Source organism: Dreissena polymorpha, chromosome 3 (genome assembly GCF_020536995.1).
Source record: "Dreissena polymorpha isolate Duluth1 chromosome 3, UMN_Dpol_1.0, whole genome shotgun sequence".
In the NCBI taxonomy this organism is placed as follows: Eukaryota; Metazoa; Mollusca; class Bivalvia; order Myida; family Dreissenidae; genus Dreissena; species Dreissena polymorpha.
In genome coordinates, this window is record NC_068357.1 from 125,797,278 (window position 1) to 125,808,629 (window position 11,352).

Here is an 11,352-nt window from a genome sequence, read left to right on the forward strand (position 1 = left end):
ATTTTTGTTTATAATACAGTGGGAAAAAAAAACTTGTAAACAATCGACACAGGAACTAAGACGTTTTGTGGCAGATATGTTTCGGATTACATCGATACGTCGTACCCACCGATACGCAGTACTCGAAGTTTATTTATTGCAATTTCAACGCCATCGGCGCTCTCGTTGTTTATAATACTTATGTTGAGTTTTTTTTATGGCGAGCAAATCTTGTGTTCTTTGTGAAAATTTCACCTTTTTGAAATATGTAGCTCACGTGTTGCACGAATAAACACGACATAAATAACCAATTATCAATAAGGAAATATGTCGCGTTAAAGGATTTATTATTTTAAAAAACCACAATCGTGTATTGGTTCTCTGGTTGATATATGTTCAATAGAACATCTATTGACTGGAGAACCAATACACATTTTGCAAATCATTTTTTAAAAACCTTTAGCGCGACATATTTCCTTATTGATCATTTTTTCAATGGTAAATAGACGTTGTATTATATCACGGCCTGTACCAGGAATATCCGAACGTAAATCGTTCGAAGACCGTACAATAGTTATAATATGGCTGACATAGAGGCAAAGTTTGCAGTTATGTTTAGGTTTTTCATTACGTCTTTATATGTTTTTGAGTGTAAACGTCAAAAATGTCACGGCTATACTGGCATATTGTATAGGTTTTAGATATTTTTCTCGACAGTTGCTCGTATCTCATCTCTTCTCTTCGCCTTTTTCAGGCGTCTCGGTTCTGTGTTAGTCTCTCCAGCTTTCGCAGTGTCTTACCCATCTGCTTGGCTTCTGCATCCAGTTCTCGCACCAGGTTTGTCTAGACCATGATCTCTTCCTATTTGCTGTGGGGTTCCAGGTGATAGATTTGTGTATTGAATACAGGCTTGCATATCCATCGCCAATGTCATTGAAGGATGACGTCTTCAACTGGCTGCTGATTTGTTTTTCTCTATACTTTTTCGTTGGCGATCTTTTATCTGGCCAACGGATCTCCAGGATCTTTCTTAAACATGTGTTGATGTTTACCTGGATATTTTATTGGTGGTGGCATTAATTCTACAAGTCGCTGCTCTTTAGAGTAGCGTTGGTTTCACGATGCTATTGATCTTGGTGGTGATGCCTATCTCGCTGGATTTCCAGAGGTTTTTAAGCTGATGGAGGGGTTCTTTTGCCTTACCGATCCTGGTTCTAACGTATGCATCCGTTCATTCATTGTTGTTCAGGATACGACCAAGATAGGTAAAGCTTTCCTCCTCTTCCAGCGTCTCCCCATTAGTCTGTGATGGGTGTGTTTTGGGTTCGTTGGTCTTTTACACATTTTTCTTCCCTCTGTATATAGTTTGCCCAGTCTGAATGGTTAGATTGAGCAGCCTTTCCTCATTCCGTTTCTTACTTCGAAGGCGTCGGTGAGCTCTCAGCCAGTAACAATTCTGCAGGTCATCCCCTTAAAAGAGTTTCTGCTTATGTTTGGGATCTTTTATGGCCCTCCGTAGTGTCTCAGTAATCTTCAAAGGAACTATCGATCCACGCTGTCGAACACCTTCTCATAGTCAACTCCCGGGATTGATAAAGAATTACGCGCATTGTGAGCTGACCCGTACACAATCTGTCATTACGGAAGCTCCGTTTCCTCGGGCCTTCCCCCTCCGTTATTAGTCCCACATCACGCGGTGCGCCGTCCTGGAGACTCGAGCGTGTACATCGGTCGCCCCATGGTGATACTGACACCAACACAACAACACAAGATGGTAAATATAACAATATATAAGTTTCGTGTTCGCATCTATGGCCGACAAATAAAAAAAGTGGTAGAAAATGAATTCTCTGCTTAGCTGTGCAAGTTGATATAATGCGTTTCACCGCATACTAACTGCCTGAACGCCCTTTTACCTTAGTTTGTAATGACTAGTTTACACCAGTCTGATCGTTTTGTTATATATGTCAGGCTTGACACGAATAAAATTACAGCTCGACAATCATCGTCATTTTATTCTAAGCCTCACCTGATACATAACAAAACGATCAGGTAGTAACCTGTTATTTTCTATAGCATGCGTTATAGAAAGGATTACTGTAACAATGATAGTCTCAAGTACCATGGATGACAACCTTACCACTGATTTACAGACAAGTACATGTACCATGTTTTACAGATGCAAAGGGATAGCAAACGAAGAAAATGCATCGGGTGTTTGGTGCTATTGCTGGTCCTTGCAGGGGTCATCACAGCAATTACCTTGACGTTGAAATATGCTAAAAAATTGTAAAGCTCCAAAGTTCAGCGCAAATGAGACGAGTCTCAAGGCAAAACACAGATACCGGTCGTCAAAGAATGCAAGACAATATGCGAGACTCTGAGAAGCGTCATTCGACATTGAGATGTGTGCAGCTTGTGGTTGGCGTTGACATACCGTACATTACATTGCAATACACCAATTCGTGTGGTTGGCGTTGACATACCGTACATGTACATTGCAATACACCAAAATTCGTGTGTTTTGCGTTCACATACCGTACATGTACATTGCAATACACCAATTCGTGTGATTGGCGTTGACATACCGTACATGTATATTGTAATACACCATTTCGTGTGGTTGGCGTTAGCATACCGTACATGTACATTGCAATACACCAATTCGTGTGGTTGGCGTTGACATACAGTACATGTACATTGCAATACATCAGTTCGTGTGGTTGGCGTTGGCATACCGTACATGTACATTGCAATATACCAATTCGTGTGGTTGGCGTTGACATAATATACATTTACATTGCAATACACCAATTCGTGTGGTTGGCGTTGACACACCGTACATGTACATTGCAATACACCAATTCGTGTCGGTGAGTGAGTTGATTGTACTGGAATGCTCAAAACCATACATGAATATAAAGTCTGAGAGTTTGTGCATCAATACTATCATTCAACAGGCATTACTTGTATGATATGGTTGTTTATCTGTCTATCGTATGCCTGGCTTCTTTTATGTCGATAATTGCGTCAGTGTATTCGAAAGTCGCTACTTGTATTAAAGGGCATTTACTTACGATTATGCTTGTGAGTACCGGTACATGCTTCTGGCTATTGATTAAGAAACGCCCTTAATTCTATTAATACTTTCTTTTGTGCATGCCAATATTTGTTAATATTGATAATATCCATTTGTTTGGTTTATTTACTAACCAATTTAGAGCAATATATAATTAATATGTGTTGATGACTTGGTTGGACTGAAAAAAAGATTTTTACAAATTCTAATACGCTGGTGTTTTCACCTTCCAATTCAGAACAATATATTATTTGTGCAACTTTTTATCAATATTTTTTTAAGATCACCGTACTATAGTTTGTATAAGCAATAAGAAATATATGTAAGCAAAACTAATTATATACCATTTGTTGTTTGAGTGTACACGTTTTAGCTTAGGGTGAAATTTGTTTTCAAAAAAATAAACTGGATTTAACATCCACTCCTTATCATCGTTCATTTTTCTACTTAAATCATCAGCTTCGTTGTTTTCGACGCCCGGAACATGGGCTACACTAATCCACAAATTTCTGTCTGTAGCCCAACACCAAAGTTCTTTGGCTATAGAGTGTCATGCTGGCATTTTCCCCCCAAACTTGTTTACATATGATATTGCGGCTGTATTGTCCATACCAATTTGAAATGTGTGCATCTTGCATCACTCCTGTTAATGATTTTATAGTTAATGATGCTGCTTTGAGCTCTAGTACGCTAAAATGTTCAAGTTTTTCTTGTTCAGACCAAAACCCATGTGTGTGTGTGTGTTTTGGGTAACATTGACCCCGCCCCACCCTGTTTAGCTAGAATCACTATAGAGTGTTAAAGCGGGAGCCTCTCGTGTAATCGGCTTATATGCGTTTCTACTACACTTGAGAAATGCTGAAATCATTTCCCTGCTATTGTCAGAAATCACTATATGTGCATCATAATTGCCTTTACACTGCTTCAGATTCTGATCTTTTTCATGCTCTAAATCTTTATAATACAGAGGTGCATACTGCATTTCAGCTTCACAAGCTTCCATTTTCCCCAACAACTGTGCAAATTCGCGTATGGTAACCTTTGCCAAGAAATTATTGTTGTCCCTAACATGATTAGTTTTCCAATACGTCGTTCTTCTGTAACTATAACTCGCATAGTTATTGAACTGAGGATAAACCCCCAAGAATACTATGATTTGAACTGGATCGAAAACTGATTTTTTAGGTGGACAGTAAAGCCCAGTTTGTCCATTAATTGAGTTTTGTTTGTAACATTGCTCGACATTGTTCTTTAGTGTTTGCACTCAATAAGCTATCATCGATATATGGAACACTTGAATGTCCCATACTTCTCAAGCATGCAAATGCCGGTTTCAGTAATTTTGTAAACACTCGAGGACTACATGATTAGTCTTGTGGCAGTGTACGAAATTGATAGTGTTTCCCTTCTCACATAAATCTAAGATACTTTCTATCTTTCTGCTGCACTAAAACATTAAAGTATGCATCATTCAGATCTATAGAAGCAAACAGTCATTTTCTTGAATGATTTCTATTGCCGACGTAAGTGTTTCCATTTTTAAATGAATTTTGTGTACGTTTTCATTAAACAAAAATTTAGTATGACGCGTACAGACTCACCCTTTTATGGTCTAATGAAAATGTTCGAATATAATTGTTTATACTGAGAGTATTTAACTTCTTCAATGATACGTTTACTTAAAAATGCTTGCATTTCTGAATTAATCATGTCTCTTTCTCTATCATTTAATAATATTGTTTGGCACAAAAGTTTGGTTAGGGATACTGTTTAGTTCTATTTCGTAACCATGCACTGTCTGTAAGATCCACTCATCTGATGTTATATCACGCCAATTGTCAATGTATTTTGCTATTTGGCCACCATAAACATTCTCTGGCGTAATTTGTACATTAATAATTGTACTTACAGTTATTTCCTCCTTATTTGCCCTTTTGGCATGTGTTTCCCGTGTGACTTTGCTGGCACATTTCTGTGGTACGGCTTCTGATTGCGTTGATGTTTTTGTATCCATGGGGCCCTTGTGGCCTCCACTGACCTAAAAAAGACCTGTTGGTGGTGGTGGTGATGGTGTTTTTATGTCCAGAGAGTTTATTGGATCTCTTTTCTTCCGTGTCTACGTCGTCGACTTGCTCCTCCAAATTATCACCAAAAAAGAAATTCTGATGGCGGAAAATCATTTCCACACACTTTTCTGTATTTTGCAGGGATAGAGGGTCTTATCAAGTCCTTCCTTTTGTTCCTTTCCTGTTTTCATTCATTCCCTGAGCTAAGATGCGAAATGAATCTTTTGTAAGCTGTTACACTTCCTCTTTATCCCCATTATTTACAAAAATGTCCAGAATTTTAATGATTGGGACCATGACCAATGCCATGTACTTCTGGCATGCTTGCATAGCTAGATCAGCAGGTCTAGCTGTCTCGAAAGCCTGCCATAGTTCCTTGTTGACTTTAGGGACCGTCATTCGGGTGCAATTGCTGGGGGTTTGGTGTTTCTTTTCCAGCAATTTGAAAGCTTCATCACGAAAAGGCCGATCAATGGCATTATTCACGAGATCGTTGAGTTTTTCACTCACCGCCGGTCCGAATTGCACTTTTTTCGGCGTAGATTTCCTCTAAATCTCTAAGAAACGACACTTTCGGTTTTGGTTTGATCTGTTTGTTTGGACGCCATTAGTGCGTCCAAATCGTTGACGTCCTCACAATCGCTATCGGCAGTAACTTTCATCGACGAAGTGTTAGTTGTAGCTTTTGCTTCGATAGTCTTTTGTAATGCAGCAACACTAAATACAAGTCGAGAAAGAATATCCGTACTTTGCTCCTCTGACTTGGTCATTCTTTCCTCCATTTTGGAGAGTTTCTCCCAAAACTGTGACGCATTTCCGTCGAGTTGCGCGCCTCATCTGAATTTTGTTTTTTCCAGTGTAGAACGCACATCCTTTGACGTAGTACGCACATTCCTAGCCTCCTCCGTGTCAGTACCAAATACGGCGGGAGACGAATCGGGGTTCCCCGAGTCTGTTTTTAGCTGGATCAGTTGTGGTCGGGGATTTCCCCCATTCTAAGTCCACATATGAAGCGGTTTCACTGGCTTTCCCAGCTTTTAACCTATTTAATGTCTGAGCTTTGCGTAGCACTATTTTGTTGTATTAAATCCATTTCAGATTCAGCCATTTCAGCAATAGTGTGCGAGTACAAGAACTTTCGTTCTCCGCACAACGGATGAACGAAGGAACTCGTTCAAAGTTCAAAATTTGTGGAATTTCGTCTTTTCCTCACGTTTTAAAAAATTCCGATTGTTTCCAAAGTCACTTTCCTCACAAAATCTTTGATAATTTTTTGTCAGATTTGTATCTCCTTTCTGCTAAATTTATCGATTTGTATGCGTTATGACTCTCCTAAGAACTACTGTTCGCTAGACTTAATCCTTAATGACCTTCACCGACAACTTCCGTTCTCTCATGGAAAATATGTTCAGCTATCGGTTCAATAAAATCGTAAACTGTATTGTTTCATTGATCCCGTATCATGGAACTATTACACAGACTTTATTATGGGCTATGACACCGATTATAAAAAACTTTCATACTAATTAATATTAATTCCACTAAATATCAACTGACCAAAAACCCGTTTCAATTAGTTAGTAACATTGTTACAGAATGGGTGTATAATTATATATTTTTTCTTCAGGATGCTAAAGATCAAAGCGTCCTACATTTTTTTACATCTCTTTCCCTGTTTCCTTAAAAAACACACGCAAAATTAAAGTTAAATATTTTAAAACAAGCATGAGATGAAGGATTACTATATCATGTAAAATCTAATAACTATTGGCATCAACTCTCAACACTGACAATTTACGTGCATGTAACGGTAGTACTTTTTCGGCGTAGCTATTTAACCCCCAGCGTTTCACCTTAGCTGACCTTTGTAAGCGTCCAATGAATTTGAATATACATGTATAATTGACCGCCGGTAGGCCAGATACTTTGCGAAATAGAAAACGTGCAATCTACAAACAGTTATCACATTTACATTAATAGGAAATTCAATTGACTTTCTATTCTTGTAAAGTATATGGTATGAAAAGGGATACTTCAGTGCGTTTTGCAACGATGTTAACTGCGTGTTCAGCCTGAGACAATTTTGTTTATAATGAAAAGGCTTGAGGGATAGAAAAGTTTGACACAGCGCTTCCGTTAATGGACGTCCGGGCGTATATTACGCCCATAATCGGTAGTTGTTGGTCCGTTTTATAAATGGTGGAAGTCGCTTGGACGTCCGATAATCCGCATGTACACTGTTTTTTAATACGCGGGACGTACAAATCACAACAGTTAATCTGGCCATTCACTCTGTTAACCGCGCTTAATCGCCATAAAAGCGACATGGGGTACTTGATCATCCACTGATTAGAGATATTAGAGTATCGAATAAGAAAGTCACAGTACACAGCCATGTATGCTGACACAGAAGCACCACGAGAAATTCTCGGGTAACTTTCCTGTCACCAAACTGTGCTGTTCAGCGTCCAATCAGTAATTTTCAATAATATCTTATTATTCGAAATAAGCCACGAAATCTGGCGCAACACCCCGCAATTGAATTGCGTGTGATGCAGCTAAGAACAGCGCAGAAAAAGGCATTCGCTTGCTTTGATCTCATTGATACAACTCTTTATCTTTTATCAACACCAACCACACTTTAAAAAAAGATATTTCTTGTTTCAGGTGCAAACACATAAGCAAGGAAGTGTTCTGGTTAAAAAAAAAGATATTTCTGTTTTAGATGCAAAGACATAAGGAGCGAAGTATTCTGGCTTGGGGCCATCACTGCAATCTCCGCTATAGTGTCCAGAAAAGTTGCCGATAGCAACAGGCGAATCTCTTTCAGCACAAATGTTAAAAAAACGCAACAAACGACGAAAGTCGTCTACGAATGGAAGACAGAATGCAAGACTTTGAGAACCGTCGGTCGAGCGTTATGCCATGGTGAAAACCATAAAGGAGCTGTCTTAGACTTGACACAGTATATTTAGTGATTTCCAAAGTAGACAAAAATCTTAAAAGGGCTTTAACTCACAATAAAAGACTAGTCCAAAAAAGCTGGATATTGCAGATATAGTTTAATATTCGACCTAATTTTCGTGATTATACGGGCAAAAGCACGCCGCGTAGCGGAGTGCGTTGACCGCTTATTGTATCGGTTATTTGACATACAATACACATATATTGATCAGACTCAAAATATTTCTGCCCGCGTCAAATATTTTCGCGATGCAAATCATGGGCCACTTAGCTACATAGACACTCCGACAAATGCTATATCAACTATATATGCATACCTCAAGACCAAATACGCCAGGAAAGTCATTGTTTTGAAGCGCATTGTTCTCTATCTTCTTGCGTTATATGTTTTTCAACGCCAAAACACGCGTTTTTGGCTCTCAATTGATTTGCTTCCTGTTTGCTGTTTCCCGGCCTTAAGGGAATAAGCCATAGTCCCAGACTGGTTTTCCATAATTCGCGATAACTTTTTCCAAATACAATTTTGGTAAATATAACCCATCTGAATGTTACATACAAAGGAGCAAATGTAGAAGTCGTGTCTTTTTATAAGTATTTAGGTGCGTACTTTACACCGAAGTTATCATGGACAATGACAAGGAGCCAGAAACATTTTGGATATTTAGCCCAAAACAAGCGTCCAAACTTTGTGACGCTATGATCACGCCAATACTGTGCTACTCTGCCGAAATATGGGGCGTCCAGTACGCAGAATATATTGAACGTGTGCACATCAACTACTGTAAACGGCTTTGTGGTTTAAACAAACATGTGTCAAATTTCTTTGCTTTGTCTGAATGTGGACGGTTGCCTTTGTATCTGACATACACGGGTAAACTCATTGCATACTGGGTCAGGATTCTTCAGATGCCAACAAACAGATACCCGAGACAAATGTACATGCTTCTTCGAAACCTCGATTCATCAGGCAAAACCAATTGGGCTACACATGTGAAAAGAGTATTTTTCGAGAATGGCTTTGGCTATATTTGGTTAGCAAACGAAGTCGGAAATGCTAAAATGTTCATGTTCTTATTCAAAAACAGGCTTAAAGATTGTGCTCTGCAAAAACTCCAAGCTCAAATGGATAGTTCTCCTAAGGCGAAATATTATCGGGAATACAAAACATTACTTAATGTTGAACGATATCTGTCAATTGAGTTGCCTTACGCATTAAAAAGATGTCTTTCAAATTTCCGATGTTCCGGACACGAGCTCATGATTGAGAAAGGTCGACACTTGAACATACAGCATAGTCATAGATATTGTAAATTTTGTCTAATGCGAAATGTCTATATTGTAGAAGATGAGTACCCTTTGTATATGCAGTGCCAATTGTATAACACACTTAGACACGATTTGTTTATTCCGCAGTGGCTGAATCAAATAGAATAATGATTCTTAGATTACTTTATACGTATGTTACTATTGTGCATGCTAACTTGTCAAAGGTATTTTATTATTAGGTAAACCATGTTTTGGTTAAAAAACTGCATAATTATATTGTTTGGCATAGATAATCAAACATACGCTGTGGCTTACCTTGTAAATATGTTTATACTTTCATTTTGATATTTAAAATTTTTGAAATTATAATGTATAGCAGTATTTGTTCTACAAAAGTGCATGTGTGTGTTGCATGATATGACTTTGTATTATTTAACTACTCAGTTTATTTTATAAAATAATGCAATTACACTGTCTGTATTATGGGCTGGTGGCTTTGACTGCAAAATAAAATATTCGTATTCGTATTTGTTACACTATTGTCCAAATCCCGATGCAATTAATCGGATAAGATTAGGCACGAATTTATTTCCTTCCATTAATTCTAAATCTTATTGTTATTGTTATCCTCATTAATAAACATTGTTCTAAAAATCTTTATTTGTTGACATATTAACCCCGTCTTTGTTTTAGAGGTCTCATATTTTAAAGGAGGTAAACACTAAGAAAATAACAACACCACAATCAAGCACCCGGGGTGTATTCACTAAAACCGGTCGCTAGCGGTATTCTGATGGTATTTCAATTGCGCCCCCTTGCGAGCAGATAACATGTCAGAATTCGTGATCCATTATCTATTCGCTATTAGAGGTCACATAACCCCAAACCGGAACTCCTGTTTGCAGGGTTACATGCAGTCAACTTGATACTTAGAACACATTGTTCAGTGCATGCTGCCTAGGATTTGTAAAATACATTGCAAATGGTATATTTTGTTATCAAATTGAAGGTATATTGGTATGCAATAAGAAAAAAAGCCATGTTTGTGCTCTACTTTTTCTGTTGATGGTTACCGGCTGTGAAAGAAAGTCATACTATTTGAGCCCAAAATGGCCGCTTCCACATCTGTCAAAACTGGTGTGCCTATTATAAGGTTAATATTTTGTGTTACAACGTATAGAAATTAACGACATGCATTTTTATGCCAAAGGATCGAATGATCGGGGGCTATATTGTTTTTGGCCTGTCTGTCATTGTGTGTTTCTGTCAAAAACTTTAACCTTGGTTAAACTTTGGTTAAACTTTTGCAATACCTTTTGCAATATTGAATATAGCAGCATGATAATAGGCATGCATGTGTATCTCCTGGAGCTGCACATTTTGAGTGGTAAAAGGTTATGGTCAAGGTCATCCTTCAAGGTCAAAGGTCAAATATATGGCTTTAAAGCGGCGCAGTAGGCGGCATTGTGTTTCTGACAAACACATCTTTTGTTTTCAACAGATTATGCATGTATGATGATATAGTGGCAATACGCTTGATCATGGTAAAAATTGATATCGAACTTCAATTACTTTATATGTAATATAGAAGGAAATTAATTGCGCATGCGTACCCTTTAAGCACATCCGGAATTAGTTATCGTCTGCAAAAAAGACATAATGGAGGTATATAAGCAGGTTTTTTTCTAAAATGGATTATGGAAGATGTCATTTGGACCCAGTTAAAGGGTCTATTATGTGGGACGGGTGCCCAAGTGGACATAGGGGGGTTAGATATGGGAAAATCAAAGCAAAATGCCCACCCGAGCACCAAGCCAAGACCCCTTATGCTTTTTGTAATCATACAAAATTGGCATAAAATAGCTTTTTGCTATTTATTGATGCATAAAAACACAAGGCAGCAAATGACAATATAAATAACTCGTCGGCGTGTTAAATAACATGTCGAATGCAATAATTACTTAAATATGTATCCGACGTATTATATTATACGTAATT

The 11,352-nt window shown here is 38.1% G+C and overlaps 1 protein-coding gene across 5 annotated transcripts in view; it reads left to right on the forward strand.

Annotated features, from left to right (window-relative positions):
* Positions 1 to 8,720, forward strand: part of LOC127871333 (uncharacterized) — a 69,223-nt gene extending 60,503 nt beyond the window's left edge. The window contains exons 3-4 of one of the 5 annotated variants that reach the window (XR_008045287.1): positions 2,159 to 2,852; positions 7,850 to 8,720. Coding sequence is in view for 4 of the 5 variants with exons in the window: in XM_052414143.1 (XP_052270103.1) it covers positions 1,643 to 1,753; positions 2,159 to 2,272 (225 nt within the window). In the remaining variant the exon portion in view is untranslated. Of the gene's footprint in view, positions 1 to 1,642; positions 1,754 to 2,158; positions 3,483 to 7,849 lie in introns of those variants that run through there. The other 4 variants (XM_052414146.1, XM_052414143.1, XM_052414145.1 and 1 more) reach the window with 4 other exon arrangements.
* The last annotated feature ends 2,632 nt before the right edge of the window (positions 8,721 to 11,352 follow it).